The 20,879-nt window shown below is 56.1% G+C and overlaps 1 protein-coding gene across 3 annotated transcripts; it reads right to left on the bottom strand.

The window, feature by feature from the left end:
* Positions 1-738: 738 nt before the first annotated feature.
* On the bottom strand, positions 739-19,809 carry myo18b (myosin XVIIIB). Of its 3 annotated transcripts, none has more exons than XM_086053935.1 (40): positions 19,705-19,809; positions 18,022-18,165; positions 17,502-17,855; positions 17,150-17,213; positions 16,952-17,064; positions 16,713-16,880; positions 15,699-15,909; positions 15,483-15,625; positions 15,274-15,374; positions 14,402-14,465; positions 14,195-14,339; positions 13,472-13,645; positions 13,182-13,272; positions 12,912-13,104; positions 12,712-12,792; positions 12,527-12,647; positions 12,306-12,453; positions 11,970-12,153; positions 11,741-11,894; positions 10,965-11,074; positions 10,547-10,612; positions 10,346-10,474; positions 9,647-9,790; positions 8,755-8,844; positions 8,558-8,677; positions 8,373-8,478; positions 7,540-7,664; positions 7,316-7,470; positions 7,090-7,213; positions 6,834-7,028; positions 6,178-6,288; positions 5,996-6,100; positions 5,750-5,920; positions 5,561-5,674; positions 4,288-4,404; positions 4,087-4,170; positions 3,864-4,001; positions 2,525-2,710; positions 2,233-2,360; positions 739-2,015 (listed from the first exon to the last, which is right to left on the bottom strand). In XM_086053935.1, the coding sequence occupies exons 3-40, from the start codon at positions 17,778-17,780 to the stop codon at positions 923-925; spliced, it is 6,045 nt and encodes a 2,014-aa protein (XP_085910061.1). In that variant the 5' UTR covers positions 17,781-17,855; positions 18,022-18,165; positions 19,705-19,809; the 3' UTR covers positions 739-922. The 3 variants fall into 3 exon arrangements, with proteins under 3 accessions (XP_085910061.1, XP_085910060.1, XP_085910062.1); XM_086053934.1 differs by lacking the exon at positions 19,705-19,809 and adding an exon at positions 18,677-19,556; XM_086053936.1 differs by lacking the exon at positions 18,022-18,165 and having other exon boundaries at positions 17,502-17,858; positions 19,709-19,767.
* Between the last annotated feature and the right edge of the window lie 1,070 nt (positions 19,810-20,879).

The raw sequence follows: 20,879 nt of genomic DNA, 5'->3' as shown, positions 1-20,879 counted from the left end.
CCAGGAAGTTCATCTTTCTCCTTTTCACTTCTTCTCTCTCCGGCTCAGAGGCCGCACTGCTGCCACACGATGCTATAACATGGAGTTGCCCTCGGATGAAGGGTCCCGTCCGTCGGTCCGTCGGTCCGTCCGTCGGTCCGTCCGTCTCTCGAATCCAAAGGCGACAGACAGGTGGCGCCCTCCCTCTCTCGCGCCACCTTGCAACGAGTGCTTTGCCTCAGGTGTGCAATTGTGCTGGCTATATACTGTATATACGCACGCAGGGCGCCAAACGTCGCTCGCAAGTGCATCGAGGAGCTTGAGAGTGGTAATCATGCCAAGTTTTTACTTTGGGTACTGCTGTGCAAATGGTGCTCCGTTTATTTGAAAGTCTCAAGTTGCACCGAAAACTCTTGACGTATGGCGTGTTGAAAATAATCTCTTCCCTTAACAATGTTTTCCCTGACATGTTGAACAATTGCAATGAATAATGGTGATGACAATCATAATCAAAAGAATTGTGATTATTTTCACCGGATTTGCGCTGGCCTGACCCGTGCAAAACGAGGGTGAAAAGAAAGGGGAAAAAAAACCAACGAACAGAAATCAAGAAAAGACCGACTCAGGGGAGAAAAAGAAAGAAATGCAAAAAGGTCAAAAGACACAATAAGGAAAAGCAGCAGTAAGCAAAAACGCAAAATAAAGGAGAGCGAAAGGTAAAGGAGGACGGCGCCAAACCAAGACAACAGTTGACCAAAATGAAGGAAAAGAAAGAAAGGGAAGCTGGTTTATTGCAGAGCAAATGGAATTGCGTCTGATGCACTTGGACCGACTTTGAGGCTGGTGCCATTGGCATCGCTAATACTGCTCGTGTGGGCAAATAGTGTCCGGCCGCAGCACGTAGCTAGCATGTGCTAATGCTAACCAACATGCTAATGGGTGCTCAATTGATTTCCTTGTTGAGGTACTTCCTCATGACGGAGGCCACATCGCCACCGGCGCCATCGTCGCCATCGCCTCCATCACCTCCATCGCCGCCCTCGCCTCCCTCGCCGCCCTCGCCGCCCTCGCCGCCCTCGCCGCCCTCGCCGCCCTCGCCGCCCTCGCCGCCCTCGGCTTCCAGGCGTTCTCCCCTCGGCCGGTCCGAGCGGCGTCGGGGCCGCGCCGGCTCACAATTTCCAGCTGAGCCTCCGGACCCGGAGGATTCCGTGTCGGAGCCCCCGCGGCGCCGAGTGGAGGGTGGCAGCTCTCCAAAATGGACGCTGAGTGCCCGGCGGCCGCCACGCGCCGAACCGGCCAGGCTGCCGGCCGACTGGGCTCTACGGACGGCGGGGAGGACGTCGGAGACGCCCGGCGCGACGGACGCGGCGTCAAACTCGCCCAGGAGGCGACGGTTCTGAAACAATGCACCTTCGGGCGCCAGGGTGCCCTGGGACACGCCCTCCGAGAGCAAACTTCCCGGCGCGCAACGGCGGGGTGCCTGCGGGGATCGCCGAAGAGTCGACACGGAGCGCCGAGGTTCCTCCCGATCCTCTTCCGGGATACCCAGGGAGGGGGGGCACCGGGTTGGGGAGCGCTCAGCGGAGGCGTGCCGAGCGGGGGGATGCTGGCGGGCGACGTCCGAGGACGGCAGAGATGAAAGGCGGGGCAGCGATGGTAGCGGCGCCGGGGAGTTCAGGTGCGACGGCGAAGCGGAGGACGCAGCCGTCGGCGCATCGCCAACAGGAGGGGCGCCGGCGGAGCGGGCGAGGAGGGGTGACGACGGCTTCAGGATGCCCGGGCGAGCTTCCGAAAGTTCGCCCGATGCGAGGGAGAGCGCCGAGGCCCGGCGGCGCAGGGCGGACGCCGCCGTGGTTTGATAAGGGGGGAGTGAAACGGTGCTGCCCGCGTCGCCGCGGGTGTCCGAGTCGCCGCCCGGTCGCCGCTTGCGAAGTCCTTCGAGAAGCTCGGACAGCGCCGATGAGGATGCCGCCCGGCCCAGACCTCCTCCTGGAAGCCCCGCGCTAGGGTCGTCCTCGTCCGGGTCGGCGCAGGAGCTGCGCAAAACGCAAGCGCATGACAAACATGACACCTGACTCGCATGACACCCGTCAAATGATCAACGACTCCCAGACTGGCACTGGTAGCAAACAATGGACAGACCAAGCCCAAGCAAAAAGTGGACCGTAGCGCTCCCAGATAGGAAGATACAGCGGCACAATGAAGAAGGCGGTCTCAAAATGAGTGGATATCGAAGGTGAGGGGCGGGGTTACCTGTCACTGTCATCGCTGGAGCGGACCTCCTCCAGGGCGGCCTGCAGGTCGACGATGCGGCGGATGGACGTCTCCAGGTCGGCCTGCAGCGTCCGGCGGACGGCCGTCAGCTCCTCCAGCTGCATCTCCTGCCGGCGGCGCACAAGGTCAGCGCACAAGGTCAGCGCACAAGGTCAGCGCTGAGCGTTCGCATCGTCACGGCAACAACACAGCACCGTGGAATTGGCCTTGAAGAGTCAATGAGGACCGCGGGACGCGTGTGGGATTTTGCTCGGTGGAAGCGCGGCCTCACCAGCTCCATGCGGCGTCTGCAGCTGTCCTGCTGCTGCTGGCTCAGCTCGTCCATTTCCACGCGCGCGTCCTGAAGACGCTGTTGGAAGTAGCCGGCGTTGTGGCGCTGGCGGGCCTCCGACTGCCTGCTCTGCTCCAGCTCCTCTGCCAGACGCACCACGCTGTCGCGCAGCCGCAGCACCAGCACCTGGCACGCACACACAGTCAGCATGGCAGCTCGCTAATCGTCCGGCTCTATTGCCGTTTCTCAAATTGGTAACGGTAAGGGTTCAGCTCAAGATTGCGGCGGTCCTGTTTATCGGGGGCGGGCATTGTGACAGACTGACGGACGCCCGCTTTGCTGACGATCGGCCGGCCCGCTTGTCGGCTTCGCCTCTGTGTGTGTGTGAGGGCGAGTGCTCCCGTTTCCATCTCTGCGGGGACTCTGATGGCGGAGCCGGAAGACGTCACTTCACTTTGCTACGACGACACCAATCTCCCGCGTTTGTTTGCGCGTCAAAGTTGATGCATGTGCGCTGACTTGTGTAGAAACCCGGGCGGGCCGGCGGGCGGGCCGTTGTGCTTTTCTCCTTGGTCTGGGTCAAACGATTTCCGGTCGAGACTCTGGCGTGCGTTTGATCGCCGGGCCGCTCGCTTCCGTTGACGATATATGGAAACGCTCTGCGCTTCCCGTACAGTAGGTGGCAGTATGCACCAAAGAGCTGTAATCCGTCCATGAACCCGGAAGAAGAAGAAGCGGAAAAAAGAAGCGGCAGCACAAAGCAGCCCAGTATGCAGCCATAGTAGGAGTGCGCTACTTGGATTGGATTTTTGACCCTTGGCCACAACGCGGAGCCGAATTCTGATCAAGGGAAGCCATTTGAATCGTTCCATCCAAACTTTGGGGCCTTTTAGGAGTGCAAACGGTTGCAGGCGGCCACCAGTTCAATAGACTGGCAAATAGGTGGATGTCACACCGATTGATTGACGGACCAACAGACATCCGACGGACTCTCGTCATAATAATCACAATCATCACAATCATCCTGATATCGGACCGAACAATGGACGATTACAGGTCGGTCCGGCTTGAAAACACGACGGCCTGGCGAATGGCCGACGCGCAGCCGACGGATGACGGAACGGCAAACTCTAGTCAAATGCCCACCTCTGCCCATACGATACGATACTGGATGGGCTACCGGAGTAGCTTCTGGTTCTACGTCCCATCGGGTTCGGGTACGACAAGATCCCTAAGTGGTTCAGTTGTTGGATCTTTGACAGATTCCCGAGCCGGAAGCAGAGGCGGTGCGGGCGGAGCGGTGGAAGGGGCGGAGCGGGCCCACCTCGGGTTGGCTCACCTCGAACCTTTTGACTTGACCTTTGCTGAACTCCAGCTTGTTCTCCAGGTCGCACACGCGCGCTTCCTGCTTGCTGACGATGCTGCGCCCCACGGTGGACGACTCCAGGAAGCGCAGCCTGGATGCCTGCCGCTGCAGCTGCGAGGGAGTGGCCCGAAAGGCCCAGATGACAAACGGGAAGCCGCGGGACCGCGGGGATTAACAAGGCGGACGGCGGGGCTACCTCCTCCTGGAGGCCGTGTCGCTGCTTCTGGGCCTCCTCCAGCTCCGCCTGCAACTCTCGGATCTGACAGATGTCGCCGGATGACTGAAAGGACAAAAGTGACGTTTGAGAGGACAAACGTGAAACGACAAGCAACGTCAGGCGCGGGCGGGCTGGCGGGCCCGCTGGGCGGGCGGGCGGGCGGGCGGGTGGGCAGGCGACCTGCGCGATGAGCGCTTTGTGTTTCTTCATGAGTTGGTTGAGATCATCCTGGTCCACTTCCAGTCGTTTGAGCAGGTCAACGTTCTCCCGCCGGAGGACGCAGAGTTCGTCGTCCGCCTGGAAACACAAAAACGCTCTCATCGGTCGGTTGTCAGGGGGCCTTGCCGGCTTTTGGCCGGCTCAAAGGCCCCCGGTTCAAGTTGTCGTCCGGGTAGCGTTTGGGAAGCGTTGATGTGATTCTTGAGATGCCAACGCGTGCAAAGGAGACGGTGCTGATGCTGCTATTGGTACTGGTACTGGTACTGGTTACAGCTGGTTCTGATCCTGGACTGATTGAGATGCTGCTACTGCTACTAGAAGTGGTTGGATACTGTTTATGGCGTTGGTTCTGCTATGCCGAAGCTAATTGCGTTACTGCCTGGGCTACTACAGCTGGTAATGGTTCTGGTGCCGTATCAGCACCGCCGATAGAACTGGTTCTGTTCTAACCCTGATTTTGCAACTGCTTCTCCAGTACTGGCATCGTCACTGATTCTGCTCGTACAGCTGGTTCTGCTCCTAGAACTCATAGTGGGCGTACAACGTCTTCCTGCTTCTGATAACTATTGCTATTACTGATAACAGCGGTCCTACTGCTACAGATGGCTCTGTTATCGGTTCTGTTACGACAACTTGTACTGGGTCTGGAACTCGAACTGCTAGTGGTACTGTTATCGTAGATCATACAGTTTCCAGGCTTGGGACTTCTTCTGGTATTGTGACGTTAGTACTATTGTGGGGTTTGCTATTACAGCTGGTTATGACTCTAGACTGAAACTAGAACTACGACTGGAACTGATTCTAGCTCTGAAACTTATTCTGGTCATGGTCCTGTTACTGGATTGAGTACTGGGACAGGTTCTAGTCTAGAAATGATAAAGGCTCTGGTTCTGTCTAGACCCTGTTGTGCCACTGGTACTGATTCTGGTACCGATACTGTTTGGTTCTTGTGCTGGATCTGAAACCACAGTGGGTCATCAGACTGGTACTATAAATGGTTCCTACTGTTCAGATCCCGATTTTGGTTCTGAAGTCAGTACCCCTAGCGTTCTGATGCTAGGACCGGTGGCGGTAGTGTATTTCCGTTACCGGAGCTCGTGCTCGAAGTGACCGAGCTTCTGGTCGTCCAATCGGCAATGGCAGCGTAGGCCAGCGCCTAGCGGCAACTATAGCGGATGCGATGTTGGCGCAAGTGTTTGCGGTGGCGCGTGACGATGAGGAAGACGGTTCTGACCAAAGTCTTCTGCTTGCAGACGTTTTCCAGTTGGATCTGAAGGTCCTCCAGCTCCTGCGTTAAGGTGGTGTGGACGCTCTCAGCCTCACGCCGCCGGGATTCGCTCTCCTCCAACTACAGCGGGTAGATCCATCACATAGCGTTTGTGGCGCGTGACCAGCCCGACTCGTTAGCCGCCGCCTGGCCCACCTGGCAGTGAAGTCTTTCCAGTTGCTCCCTGGTCCCGCCGTCGGGGCTCTTGCCACTTTGTCCTCCGCTGTGCGTGGCGTCCAGCAGGGTCTGGGCGTCAGCCAGCAGGGCGTGAGTCCTCTTCAGGTCTCGCCTCAGCTTCTTCTCCACGTCGAAGTCACGGTGGCCGACCTGGACGACAGGCGACACCGCGTCACGACTCCCCTCCCTCCCCCCGAAACGGATCTGATCTGGCGCGCGAGAGACCTGTTCGCACAGCGTGGCGACCAGTCCTTCCAGGTCACGCTTCTCGTGAGCGACCATCTGCTTCTCCTCATATTCCTGCTCCAGCTGCATCTCCAGCTGTCTCAGCTGACGCGGCCACACAAAGGCATCATAGGTCTCCGGGATGCTAACGTGGCTAACGCGCTCGAGTAGCAAACACGCACCCGCCTCTGAGACGACCTGTGCACGTCCTCCAGCTCCTCCTCCTTGTCTTCCAGCTCCTTTTGGTGCATCTGCTTCACTCGAGCCATCTCCAACTCCACGCGCACGTGGACCTGAAGAGCAGCAGCAGCAGCAGCAGCAGCAGCAGCAGCAGCAGCAGCAGCAGCAGCAGCGTGTTCACACATGATTGCCAGCGACTAACTCCGTCAATCATCTCAACACTGCGAGTGGCGACTGGATCGACGTCATTATCAGCCACCGAGTCAACCGACGGCGTCGACGTGATTCCCTCCAACTCCACCGGCCGACCGTGTCAATAGTCTTCCTAACGGCTTACTCAACCGACTGTCGACCACTGACCGACTCGACCGTGCACGTGGACATTATCACTCCCAACTAACTCGACTGATTGCGTCAAGGTCAGAGGGAACTTCATGATCACCAAGGGCCAATTCCTTTTACGGCCGGCGGTCAACATCAATGATCAAATGATGCAATCACACACAAACCATGTGCAAAGTATGTCATGCTTTTGAAAAGGCCAATGGGAACGGCTATGAAGGAGTTCTTGAATCTGTTTGTCCTGCACCTGGGCGGACTTTTAAAAGACGGCAATCAACTCAAATCTTTCACAAGATTCCGGACCGAGCGTACGGACCTGCTGCTGCTGTTCAACGGTAGCCGTCAGTTTGGCCACCTCCTCCGCCCTCTCAGCGGCCACGCCCTCCAGGCGGCGCACTTGCTTCTTCAGCTCAGGCAGCGAGTCGGTCGTCAGATGGACGCTGAGGTCACGGATCTGACTGCACAACTCATCCTTCTGCTCGCGCAGGCGGCACGCCTCCGCCCGGCCCTCCTGCCGACGCACGCAAGCACTTGAGTCTCCCCGCCCGAGCCGGCGGGCTCCCCGGGCTCACCTGGAGGTCTCGGCGCAGCGTGAAAACCTGCACCCCCAGTGCGGCGTTCTCCTGCAAGGTTTTGTCCTTCAGCTCCCGCTCGCCGTCGGCTTCCTCCAACGCCGCCGCCAGCTCGCCATCAAAGCTGAGGGCGTTAGCGTCTTGTCAGCGCACCCGGCAACTGGCTCACGGCGGCCTTGCGGAGTTTACTGAGCAACTTTGGACTTGCTCCATTGTCGTAAGTCACCGTCGCTGTTTGCGCTCCAGTTGGTGCGTCCGATTGCGCAGGTTGTCCGTCATCACCCTGGCGTCGTGCAGCTCGTTGGCCACGCGCCGGTTGTGACGTTTCAGTTCCGTCGCGGAACGCTTGGAGTCGTCCAGTTGAGCCTGCAAGGACGCCACCTGCGGGCCACGGGGACACATTACCACTCCAGCCGGGCCGTCCGGCCGTTGCGGCTCGCCGTCGCAGACCTTGGCGTCCACTTGCTGCCGCGCGCGCCGCTCGGCCTCCACCTTCTCCTCCGTCTGCTGCAGACGTCGGCGAAGGAAGTCCGCCTCCGTCTGGCAACACTCCAGCTGCAGGACCAGCTCGCTCTCTGTGGGCCGGCAAAACCGCTCTCGAAACGCGACACAGTCCACATTGGTGCTTCACCGCGGCAAATGCATTCACAATAAATTTGGGATATAGACCGATTATCGGCGTTGGCGGGTTTTTTTTCATCTTCAGCCTTTTTTGTTCTTTATTGTTGAACTTTTCATTGAACTTTTAAAGACATGCTGATGGCCCCGGGCTTCTCCCTGAACTTTTCGTTACAAATATATATATATATTTTTTTTTAAATCGAAATTGAAAAAAAAAAAAAATTGGGTTCAATTGTTCAATAAACATATGCTTAAAGATGTTTCAACAAAGTTAAGAGTTAATTTTGGGGGGTGATTTTGATGCCAATATTTTCTCCTTCACTGAAAATGAGTATCGTTTACCAAATATCCATTATCAGCCTTCCGGACTACTAACTATCGGTATCGGCCCTGAAAAAAACATATCGGTCTTATCGGTGAATGAATGAAGGAAAAAAAACGAAAAAATGCCAGCGCTGGACCCCAAAAGTTGGGCCCCTGTTCTCAAGCACAAGTTAGCGAGCTCACTGCTAGCTAGAATGAAGAGGGGGCATCGATGTCTTTCTTGAGGAACACCGCCAACTTCCACCAGAGACACCTCAGGAAAACTTTCCATTTCCCAATACTGTTCAGCCGGCGACAATGACGGCCAATCAGGGTGCAGACAGGAAGTGGCAACCAACCTGTTCCTGCCGATTGCCGATTCTCCAGAGTGCGACTCTTTTGACGTTCTTCCTCCAGATTTTTCTCCAGTGTCTCCGTAGCAACCTTGCAGTGGTCCAGGCGAGCCTGAAGGGGTGTGGCATTTACAGGAAGTGCTCTAGTCGGGACAGCGGGTCTCGATGAGGGGCCGGAGCGGCCGGCTCACCTGCAGGTCCCCGTTGTCCTTGCTGAGCCTCAGCCTTTCTGCTCTCTCAACATCCAGAGCCTGACCCAGCGCGTCGCCGTGGAAACGCTCGTCGCTCAGCTCCGAGGTCACCGCTGTCAGCTGCGCACACGCATTCATTGTGAGAGTGAGTGGGCGTGCGTGCGTGCGTGCGTGCGTGCGTGCGTGCGAGTACAAACTTTGGTTTCGCAGGCGTCAACCGTTTGTCTCAAGTCGTTTCGTTCCTTCTCGGACTTTTCCAGGCGTCTTCTCAGCCCCGTAACTTCGTCCTGAAACCACACACGCATGCGGTGCCGGCGTGACGTGTGCACGGGCGACAACTCGGTTGTGTCGACCACAAAAACGGATGGAAACAAAGACGCACGCATGCGTCGGAAGACACATTTCTATTCTTTGGCTTTGGATCCGACCCGAGACTGACACATTTTCGGCTGTTTTCCGGTGTCTATTGTATATAGTATTTTGTCTTCATTTATTGCTTTCACTACGATTGATACATTTGCACCTTTTTATACGTTTTCGAATGACAATTTTATAATAACACATTTTCAACACAATTTTGCTTGGTCCAAAAACAACTTACTGACGTTTATTTGTCTTTTTACATTGAAACATTTTCTTGCTTTGCAGCCCAAAATAAATGATTGTTTGAAGTTTCAACAATGAGCCAAATAATGGTGATTGATATTTTTTCCATAATGGAGCAGCCTGACCTCGAGGTCCCCAGTTTGACACCTGCGCCGTAACTTGTGTTGACGTAGACGAAGATGCATGCCAAAGCTTTGTGCTCGCTTCCGAGCGAAAAGGGAGACAAATGGCCTGAAAAGGGGTATGAGCGCAAAGCGGTTTCATTACTGAGGACTAATCAATGGGATGATCCGTTCCAACAAGATTTGTTTGTGCCGGCCCGAGTTTGACGAGCAGCCATGCAGATTTGCGGCTGCTTTTTTTCCCAGCCTGCCCGCCTGCCTGCCCGCCTGCCTGCCCGCCTGCTTGCCCGCCTGCCTGCCCGCCTGCCTGCCCGCCTGCCCGCCCGCCTGCCCGCCCGCCCGCTTGCGTGTCTGCTTGCACCTCTTTGGCGCGCAGCCTCTCGTTGTCCATGTTGACGTCCAGCAGGGGGCGCACCCGGCAGAAGAGCTTCCACCAGCTCCAGTCCGACACTCGGCGCAGCACTCGCAGGTTCCTCTGCAGGCACCGCACCGCCATGTGCTGCACCTGCACGCGCACGCGCACACGCAAGCCCACCGGATGACTTTTAGACTAGTCAGTGCAAATCGATTGCTCACCGTGTTCTTTGAAAAAGGCTAATGTGGCCATTTGGTTTGGCTTTCAACAACTTTTAAATAATTTATCTTTTCTTTTGATTGAAGATAATTCTATGTTTTGCTTTGAATGTTTTAAAGCACTTTGAGTTGCATTTTTATGTATGAAAAGTGCTATATAAATAAAATGTGATTGATTGATTGATTGATTTGGGGACGTTCGCGTCCGTGATTGGACGGACAGGGAGATTGTTTGTGTAGTTCTCCCTCAGGCCACACGAGGGGGCCAAAGATGGCTTAGCGTAGATGCGTGTGAGTTTGTGTGTGAGCGGGAGGGTGTTCGTGTGTTTCACACTCAGGTCTATCTGTCCATTGCATGCGAGTGTGTGCGTGCGTGCGTGCGTGCGTGCGTGCGTGCGTGCGTGCGTGTGTCCCAGTGCTCTGTCTGTCCATCGCGTGTGCGCACGTGACATGCGTGTGCATGCGCAAGTGGAGTGCGCGCGTCGACCTTGAGCGTGCGGTACTTGTGTCTGGCCAGGTGGCCGGCGCAGGCGGCCTGAAGGTGGACCAGCCAGCCCGTCACCTGCAGGTCCCGCCGGGCCTCCAGGTGGCGCAGCACGCCGCGCTTCATGAACACCTGACAGGAAGCCAAACAAGCCATGAGTCAAAGCGGCGCGTGGCGCCCGGCGGCGCGAGCCCGCGTTCTGACCCGACTGGCGCCGACGGCGATGCTGTTGGGGTCCAGGTCCAAGTCGGCCAGCAGCTCATCCACGGCCTGAAAAAAAGCAGGAAGGCGGCGTCGACGGGGGGGCGGTGTCACAGGGCGCGCGTCAAAGTCGGGCGTATCAAACGGGTTTTTCTCACCGGTCGCATGGTACTTGTGGTCGTTACGACCGCCGAGCGATAGAAACGTACGATCGCCTTATATTGCGACATACGGTATATGCGACAAAATTGATGAAGAAATCGTTTGGAAATGCAATGCAATATCTCATGTGTCACTGTTGCTAAAAGCGAAGACAATTTGAAAGAAACAGGAAGTGCAAGCTCATGATTTGCCTTGGCGGCACATCCGCTCCCGAAGGCGCGACTTTGACAGCCGTGCGGGAAGGAGTCACGTGACCCACCTTCCTCTCGTCATGGCTGACGAACATGGAGGCGTAACGCTTCATGATGGGCGGAGACAACGCCTGGAAGTGGCAGCGGAAGTCGCTCAGGGTCATGTGATCCGGGTAACCTAACGGGAAAGACGCACGCACGCACACACACACACACTCAAACTCCTTTTACTGAAAAGATTTTAAGTGCATCGATTTGCACGGTGGAGTTAATACTCGCTGCGCACAATGGGCAATTAGAGCGCCACTGCCAACTACTGGAGTGGATGTGCAATTACACTTTATTGTAGTACGGCGGAAAAAGAGCACATTCCCCAGGGTCACACGCGTCCCCCCAGGGGGGCCCGCCCCACTATTTGAGAAGCACTGGTCTAGAACAACGAGGCGCTCCGCCTTTCTACATCCAAAGTGGGCACCGCGTTGCCACAGCATTCATGTCCACGCATGTCCTCATTTCACCAACGACGAAAAAGAAATGTTTTCGAGTCAATCGATTTCCACTTTAAAGTAAGCAGGGGTTTGAAGAAGGAGATTTCCGAAACGCTAGAGCATAGCGCCCCCGCCTGTTGAACTCCGGCACCTGCAGTCACATCCTGTTCATGGCAAACGTGGCGCATAGAACCGGACTGTCGTTCGGGTTCGAGCGCCTCGAGCGCCGGAAGGAAAATCCGCAGAATAGCCGCACCGGACTATAAGCCGCACGGTTCAAAACCGAGGAAAAATGTAGCGGCTTTGAGTTTATAGGAAAATACAATATACTCATTTTGTTCCGTGTGTGTGCTGACCCGTGCGGTAGACGCGCAACATGGCCAGCGTCTGCGCGGCCTCCAGTTGCGCTCTGAGCTGGGCCACGTCGAAGGCGCCGGCGGCGTCCGTCTGGGCGCTGACGCACTGCAGGAAGACGGGCCTGGCGCGGCGAATCACGTTGACCAGGGCGTCCTGGGGGGCGGAGACACACTCAGAGCAGCGGCGGCGGCGGCGGCGGCGGCGGCGGAGCTCGGGGCGGGCGCTTACGGCCTGCAGCTTGACGGCGATGCACGGCGAGCGTCTGCGCAGCGCCGCCGCGCCGGCGCTCAGCGTCTTGCGGATGCTGCTGCTTCTCTGCAGGGAGCGCTGGCTCCAGCCTTCCAGGCCGCACACGCCGCCGCGCGCCGGAGCCACGCGCGCGCTGGGCGTGAACAGCGACCTCACCGGCGCGCTGGGGGAACGGGCGCCCAGGTCAACGGGCGCCCAGGTCAACGGGCGCCCAGGTCAACGGGCGCCCAGGTCAACGGGCGCCCAGGTCAACGGGCGCCCAGGTCAACGCGCGCGGCGTGTCGGCCCATCGTGCCCGCACGCGTGTCGACTCACTTGTCGGAGCGGCGCAGCAGCTCGGCGGCGTTGCCGGCCGCCGGGTTGTTGTGCAGCACGTCAAACCATCCGCTCAGGTCGTAGCGCACGGCATCGCTTCCGCTCAGGTGCTGAATTTCGAAGTGCAGAGGCTGCTCACATTGACGCACTGGACGGACACACGCGATTAGCGTCGTCGTCGTCGTCGTCATCGCATCATCATCGTCCTTATCGGGCGTTACCGCTGTTGCTGTAATGGCGGCACACGCGCTCCAGGGCGGCGCCCTCGCTGGACGCGGCCGTCAACGTCTCCTCGTCCAGCGCCCACAGAAGACCGCGAGGGACATCGGCCGCAGCGCGCACCTAGAACGCACGCGCCGGCGTCACACGTGGGACATCGTGAGTGCGGATTAGCGCGTCAGCACACCTGAGGCGCCGGCTGGTCGATGGCGGACACCGCATCTGCCGGGTTCGCTTCCGGCCAATCCAGCTCCACCCGAACGTTCTCCTGCACACACGCGCACATGCATTGCGGTGTGTGCGTGCCTGAATGCGTGCACGTACGCGCTCGTGTGTGTGTGTGTGCGTGCGTGCGTGTCAATGTGAACGTGCGCGTGCACGCGGGACCTGTGCGTATGTATCCAGGGTGTTTGTGAAGGTGTGCGCGTGTCGATGTTGCGCAAGGCGTTCTTGCATGTAGTTGTGACAGAAGTCGCTGAAGTTGGCCGCTCGCTGGTGCGCCGCGTGGCGAGGGTTCCTCAGGCCCGGCGCGTCCACCACCATCACCGACGCCAGCGCCAACTGCTGGCCGCTCAGGGATCTGCGCGCACACATCCGCAATCCAGTTGGCATCCTGGTGCACATTTTAGCTGAGCGCACGCACCCCTTGTCGCACACCTGTTGATGAGTGACACGATGGCTGTGAAAAGTTCTTCGTAAAGATCAGACGCCATCCCATCGATGCACTGCGCCGCCGTCAGCCTGGGACCTGATCACATGATCATCGTCATCACCATCATCATCATCATCATCATCATCGCGTGACATCCTAACCTTAACTCGTGCTAAATGCTAAGCTAAGTTAGCACAAACACCATGGCACGGGAAACCGTCTTCGGACCGGCCGGTAGCACAAATGCTACATTAGCACAAACCCGTTAGCGCATTAGCACGGTAGCTTGTCTCACCCTCTTCGGCCTGGGCGACAACGCTGTTGTGCTCTCTGGCGCTCCCGGTGGCCCTCTGCAGCAGTTGCCTGAGGTGATGCTTGAAGACGAAGGTGTGAAACTCCTCCCCCTCGCAACCTAGCACGCAGCTAGCCGCCTGAGCGTTGTCAAAATTCAAAAACTGTCTCCGCCCCACTGACAACACACGCGCACACACACACATGCACGCACGCACACGCACACACACACACACACACACCACGCACACACACACACACTCCCACGCGCACACACACACACACGCACACCCGCACACCCCCACACACGCACACACACACGCGCGCACGCTGATCAATCAGCCTTCAGACGATAATATCGAGGACGCTAAGTGTTATGCTAACAAGGGTACTATTCATGATGCTAACGATGAATAATGTTGACGGGTATGCTAACAAAGCAGCTAGCGGTGATGGTAACAATAATGCTAATGTGAATGCTAAGAGTGATTGTGACAAGGGTGCTATTAATGACGCTAATAAGGATGCTAACGGTGTTGCCAACAAGGGCACTAATCATGATGCTGACGAAGATGCTAGGAGTGATGCTAACAAGGGTACTATTCATGATGCTAATGATGAATGACGCTGAGGGTAATGCTAACAAAGAAGCTAACAGTGATGGAAACAATAGTGCTAATGTGAATGCTAAGAGTGATTGTAACAAGGGTGCCATTAATGACGCTACCTTTGCAGGCCCCCGCGGCCCCCAGATGGTAAATCCCGGCTAGCACGTGCCAGATGGCTTTCTGCTCGCTGGCGCTGAAGCCCAGCGTTTCCATGGCAACCAGCAGCTTGGCGAAGGCCACGGACGCTCGCTGTTTTTCCTCCACCTGGCGACAGACGGACAGACGGCGGGTCAACAGGTGCTGACGTGCACCGAGCCGCCGGGTACCTTGGTAGGAGGGGCCATGCCGAAGGAATGGCGCTCTGGAAGCTGATGAAGCCGCAGCTCCGACCTGACCGGGAAGCATTCGCATTAGTCTCGGCGTCCTCGTCAGTGTCCCTACAAGTTCATTTTGCTAACCATACAAATGTATTTTCCACAGCTTCACGTTACGTTTGCTATATCCGACTATGACTTTATTTTTTCTACAACTACAAGTTATAATAAATTCTTTTTGCGGAACAAGTCATGACTCTCGTTAGCATCGCCATTAGCATCCTTGTTCGCGTCGTCAGCATCGGCACCATTCTTAGCGACATTGATAGAAGCCTCTTTAGCATCGCTGGTGGCATACTCGTTAGCATCATTGACAGAGCCCTGGCACGACTTCCAGCATCTTTGTTAGCATCATCGTTAGCATCATCGTTAGCATCATCAGCAGCAGCAGCAGCTTCTCCGTTTGCATCATTGATAGAAGGAACCCTTGTTAGCGTCACTCTCAGCATCTTGGTTAGCATCATCATTAGCATCGTTCATAGCACCCTGATTAGCATCACTCTCAGCATCCAAGTTAGCCTCATCATCAGCATCATCGTTAGCATCATTAACAGCGCCTTCGTTAACATCACTGTTAGCATCCTGTCGTTAGCAACAACAGCATCCTTGTTAGCAACAACAGCATGATTGTTAGCACCAACAATACCACACGCGTTAGAGTCACGATCAGCACTCTCGTCAGCATCATCAGCAGCGGCACTATTGTTAGCATCATTAGCAACACCCTCATCAGCAACACTGCTCGCATCCTCCTTAGCGTCATCGTTGACCTCAGTAGAATTAATATTAGCATCACTGTTATGGCAGCATTTGCTAGCACTTACCTCATCTCCGCGCTGAGTCCCGCGAGCATCTGCGAGAAGACCAGGAAGTTGCTCTCTCCTGCCGTCACGTGACAAACACGCCATTTGTCCAACATCATCGTCTGAGGCGGGAAAAGGCCACGTCAGTCTTGACGTCTGAGGTAAGAGCCGTGTGCGTGTGTGCGTGTGTGCGTGAGTTCGTGTGCGCGTGTGTGTTTGTGAGCGCGTGCCTGGAGGTGTCCGGCGGCAGCTCGTCCGGCGTGGTTGAAGTCCAACGAGAAAAGCATGGCGAAGCGCGACGAGGCGTCACTGTGAGACGAAGTCACGCAGCCGAATGATTTCAACACCGTGTACATGGCCTGCACACGATCCACTGGGAGGAAACAGAGCAGGCTTTACGGCCCTGTTTGCCATTCCGCACTTCCCGTCGGCAGCCTGAGACTGACCGCTCATGTTGGGACCGGCGGTTCCGGCTTGCTTGAGCAGCGCGACAGCGAAGGCCTGGCAGGAGGCCGTCTTGCCGGTGCCGCTGCGACCCGTCGCGCAGACGCAGTGATCCCGACGCGAGTCCACCACCGACACGTATACCCGCTTGACCAGGGCGGCCAGAGCGGGTGGAGCGTCCCACCATGACTCGCCACGCCGGGATTTTGGAGCCTAGCGGAGTGCATGGACGCCAACGTCAAACATCATGGCCATGGACGAGAGGGGAAAAATGGGGTGCGGTAGGCCTAAATATAAATATAAAAGAGTGAGAGGTGGATTGGATGTTGACCTTCTCTCAGTACTACCGTCTTCTCGAGGGACTGACCATCCTTTTGCTACAAGTCTCTTTGCTGGGGAACAAAATCTTCTTTCAAGATTAAAACAGGCTCCCTGGACTAGCACCTTCTCTGCGGACAAGAATCTTATCCTCCGGACTGGCACTGTCATTTGGACTGCGCTCTCGGGAGTACAACCTTTCCTCGTGACTAAAATCTCTCCCGGAACAAGAACCTTCTACTGAGACTAGAGCATCCTCTGCCACGCAGCACCATTTCTTGGGAATTGAACACCGATTTAGCACTAGACCAGGGGTTTTCAAAGCCGGTCTACGAGGGCCACCGTCCTGCCTGTTTTCGATGTCTCCCTACTCCGACACCCCTGATTCAAACGATCAGCGTCCAGACTACGAGACCGTTCTCTTGGGACTAGACTAGTACCTCTTCCCGGGACCAAAATCTCTCAAGACGAGAACGGTCTCTCTAGACACAACAATTTCCCTGGAGTAGAAACTTCTCTCAGGGCTACAGGGCTAAGTTTAACTTGGGACGAGGCCATTCTCTTGGGACTAGCGCCTCCTTTCAGGACTAGACAGAACCCTCGTTAAAAGGAAGATCCGCCACAACCAATATGCCAGACAAGCGGTGACGCGTGGCATTTCCATACAGTACGTCAACGCTGACGTGAAGCGGCGTCACCTTGCTGTGGGTCTGCAGTGGCGGCCAGAAGTTGACCAGGTTGGGTCCGGCGTGCGTTAGCGGCATGTTAGCCTTAGCACGGCTAATTAGCGTGTGCAGGACGCTGCTCTCGTTGACACTCTGGAGTTCACTCAGGTCCTCGCACAGGTCCAGGTGGGCGGGGTTGCACTGGGGGCGGGGCGTCTTTGTTACAAGAAAGGCTTTGAAAAAGAATCAGAAGTTTGCATAATCCCACTAACTTTGTCGACCCGGTCTTCGGCCACGTCAAGCAGCGAGCCGTTGGTGTGGAGGCGGAGTCTCACGCGGCCTTGGGGAAGTTCGGGCGTCCCTTCGTCAGGCTTCAGCTGAGTGGCTGAAAGGTCGGAGACCAATCGCGACACACTCTGAATGGCCGTGCAGATCATTCCCGCTCTCCTGCGGAGGAGGCGTTGACTTACCCAGTGTGAATCCGTCCTTGTGCACGTACCAAACGGCGCCCGCCTCGTACCACACGTCCTTCACCTGACAAGCACACCACACGCTGTGTTGTTCTGTGTTTTCATGTGTTCAACTCGGACGAGTACCTTCTCTCCGGAATAAATCTTTTTGGCGGAACATTCTCTCTGGACTATCAAGCGCTCTCTGGACTAGAACCCTCTTTCTGGACGACAACCTACTCTGTGGACTAGAACATTCTTCCGGGACTAGAGTGTCCTTGATGTGCGGTGATGCATTCTCGAGTACTTCTTTGCTTTGTTCTGGGAGGATTTTGATGTGTTCCGTTCGGCCCACAATTCAAACGAGACGTACCTCCCCTCCGTCACACTCCATCACGGCGCCGTCTGCTGGTCTCCCTTCCGGTTCCTGACGTTCCTCCAACGTTTCTCCCTCCTTCTCCACTTTCTCCTCCTCCTGCCGACTTGGCTTGGCCCCCTCACTCTCGGCCCTTCCTCCGGCGTACGGCTCCGGCGCGACCTCCCGTCGGGATTCCGTCTTACCGGGGAGGACGTCGTTCCTCTGGGATGAGGGCGGACGGTGAGAGAGGGCGGAGCCGGCGGCATGGCCTTGCTTTTCGACTCGCAGCAACATCTCCGCCTCCAGGATGGGCGGAGTCTGATCAGGAAGCAGGAACTGCTGCACCAAGTTGTCGCTTAGTTTGCTCGGCTGCTGGAGGGAAAACAAACAAGATTGATCAAGTAGCATTGGTAAGCGAATGCTCAGACCTCCATTTCTTGATATGCTTCCCCCTGCTGGCTTGGAGGTAGCGCGTGACTCCATATTGAACATGTTATCATGATTGTTGCTTCTGACAACAGCGAAAAACGCTCACTGGCTTTTCGTCTTTGACGTCGGGCTCCTTTTGTTTGGTTTCCTTCTCCGAATCTCGGACCAGCTGCTTGAGGAAGCCGCCCGGGAGGGCCGTGAGGGGCGGCGGGGGGATGGGGGCCACCACCGGATGGTTCTCCTCCTGAATCTGGGGTCGCAGGACCCGTTAGACTACACACCAGTTGTTTTGTTAGCATGCTCATACTAATGAGAGACAAAGCACCAGTAGATAAGGCAACAACAATAACAACAACTAAATACCAGCGTTAGTATTAGTGGATTGTGTGCAACCACAGCATGCTAGCTAATTCACATTCCAAAGCTTGAACACGGGGGACACCGACTCCCGTCCTCGATGGCACCTATCCTGCGTGTTTTAGATCAGACATGGCCAAAGTCGGGGTCAAATGTTATCCGGCCCGCGGCCTCTGTCATGAAATAAATAACGTCCGGCCCGTAGTCCCGTTGACAAGCGTATGAAATACACTCGAAGAAGCAATTTCACCTTGACACACAAGAGGAAAGCGGCACTCTGTCCAACTCCAGAAGTCCAACTCCAGAAGCCCATCTGATTTCCTGTGCACGCGTACACACATGCACGCACGCACGCACGCACCCCCGCAAGCACACACACAGCGTGCATCATGCATGGAGCGCACCTTCTTCTCCCAAAGTTTTAAGCGTGACGATAGCGCCATGTTTGCGTGGCGATGGCGGGCGGGGTTGAAGGAGTGCGGGGGGGAGGGGCGGGGTCAGAGTGACGGCAGCCCGGTGTGATGTCACAGAGGGACACCTGAAGGGAACCACAAGTCACACGCGCATCAACATCATCCCGGTCCCGCCGCTCAAGTTTCAGTCAACAAAACGTTTTTAGCAGGACGCGTCCCAGTTGGCTGACGCCACACGTCAGGGTGGGAGCACTTGGATTCTGGAGGAGGAGGGGGAGGAGGAGGAGAACGAGCACTCAACCGTTTCACCAAATGGCATCAAGGGACAATGAATTCCCGTCAGGTCAAGTTTTTCACATTTGCTCGCAGGAGACTTGAGTTGCAGATCTGATTCTTTTTTGTACCTTTAGTTGCAAATGGCAAGAGTTGCTTTGACCGGGATACAAAAGAAGTGACTGCGGTTTGTCGACTGGACAAGAACAACAACAAAAGGTGGAAGTGGAAAGCCACCTGCGAGCATTTCCACCGGAGGAAGGAATCCCCACCCGCCCCCAGGAAACCTCTTGCCTTCTTCCCTGGCGCTTTGTCTGTCCACTTTCTAATTCCGACAAGAATCTAGCACGTTTCCTTTTCCGACCGTTCGCAGTCCGGTCACGGAAGTGTCAATGAACGCAAGTGCAAGGATTTGGCAGCTAAAGTGGACTGTTCCATTTGGGCCGTGGGCACAGTCGTGGATCCTTTGCTCCACATAGTGAAATCACAGCACAAAGACTTGGCTCCTTTCACTTCACCAGGAAACCACAACCACAACCGAACCAGTTCCTTACAGAAGCCACCGAACAATCCAAATCTGGATCTTGGAAAGTCTGGCAGCAAAGTCTCAGGCCGTGATTAACGCCCACCCCGATCGGGCCTCCCCCCCGCCCATCCGAAGCCCCCCACAACACTTCAGTTGAGTGCTGCTAAAGCCACAGGTGAACTCAAAGTGAATCGATCTCGAAAGAATTGAACGAGGTTACCTACGAGGATGTCTATGAGGTCCTAGGAGGAGGACTGGACTTGACGACTGGACTTTGCGAGCCGGTCTGCTGCCTGGCGTGTCCAAGTGGCGTGACTCTTGACAGGCAACAGACATGTCCTATAAATAAAATTGGAGGGGGAAGGGGCCGCGGAGAGCACTTTCGGTGGTGGTGGTGGGGGGGGGGGGGTCGCAGGGGGAGGGGGCCTCTGTTTGAAACGTGAACACGTTAACACCATGAGCAGGAAATGTTCTCGAACGTTCTAGGACGAAAAAGTCTCGATTGAGTTTGACCGACATTTTCCGATGAGAACGCATTTCCTCTATTTGAGGGGTGACGAGCGGCATGTTTGGGCGAGGGGCTCGTTTTGAATGACAGCTGCAGCTGAACTGAGCTGGGGTGGGGCGGGGCGGGGGCCGGAGTCTCACAGGAGGGCGGGCTCATGTGAGACGCCCCACTTCTCTGCTCATGAGCACTTACTTGATTGACAAAATGTGTTATTTATAAAAGATGAGCTGCTCGTGATGATGTCATTGGATGAGTGACAAATAAAAAAAGTCTTTTGTCATCACCTCACACTCAAGACATGAAACAAAAGCGCTTGTAGACTCCAGCACTCGCTGAGTGACAAATCAGGATTTGTTGGACATGAGAACTATGACGTGGCTCAACAGACTTGTTTTGGGTGCTGAAGGGACGGACTGATTTGCAGCCTTTACTTGGAGCTAACGATCAAGAACTAAGGACCGCAACCTGAACATCTGGGACTAGAATTTTGGACCCGTCGACCTGGGATCGAGATTTGGACCTGGCGGCCCGCGGATCCGCGGACTCTTCTTTTGACTTTTGGGGTAGCCACGGGCAAGTGGTTAAGGTCACCCGCCACCGAGGGGACCCGGGATCAAGACCAGGACACGTGGCTGCGGCGTCTCCCCCGATCCGCTCCCTCGAGCGGCCGGCCCCCCCTGCTCCTGCTCCTGCTCCTGCTCCAGCGGCTGCCACCAACAGCGCCTTTGCTGCCATGGGTCAAATTTCGTGTACGCGACACACAAAAGAGGGTCGACTTCACTCAGACCTGTTGACGAAGAGACTCGGACTTGATTACCCGGGACTCCGGGACCTGACAACGTGGGACGTGAAACTTGCATCTGATGACCTGGACCTGGGACGAGGGA

This window comes from Filicampus tigris, chromosome 15 (assembly GCF_054856515.1).
Source record: "Filicampus tigris isolate MCC_2025a chromosome 15, RoL_Ftig_1.0, whole genome shotgun sequence".
Classification (NCBI taxonomy): Eukaryota; Metazoa; Chordata; class Actinopteri; order Syngnathiformes; family Syngnathidae; genus Filicampus; species Filicampus tigris.
This window is presented reverse-complemented; position numbering and strand designations above follow the sequence as displayed.

What these genes read in the sequence shown, in the direction of transcription:
- myo18b (XM_086053934.1), bottom strand. Translation starts at nt 18,715, where the DNA reads ATGGCGCTATCGTCACGCTTAAAACTTTGGGAGAAGAAG. An exon ending in CACTGCAGACCCACAGCAAG is followed by an intron (nt 15,910 to 16,712) that starts GTGACGCCGCTT and finishes GCACTCCGCTAG; the next exon opens with GCTCCAAAATCCCGGCGTGG. An exon ending in CTGGAGCGCAAACAGCGACG is followed by an intron (nt 7,214 to 7,315) that starts GTGACTTACGAC and finishes TAACGCCCTCAG; the next exon opens with CTTTGATGGCGAGCTGGCGG.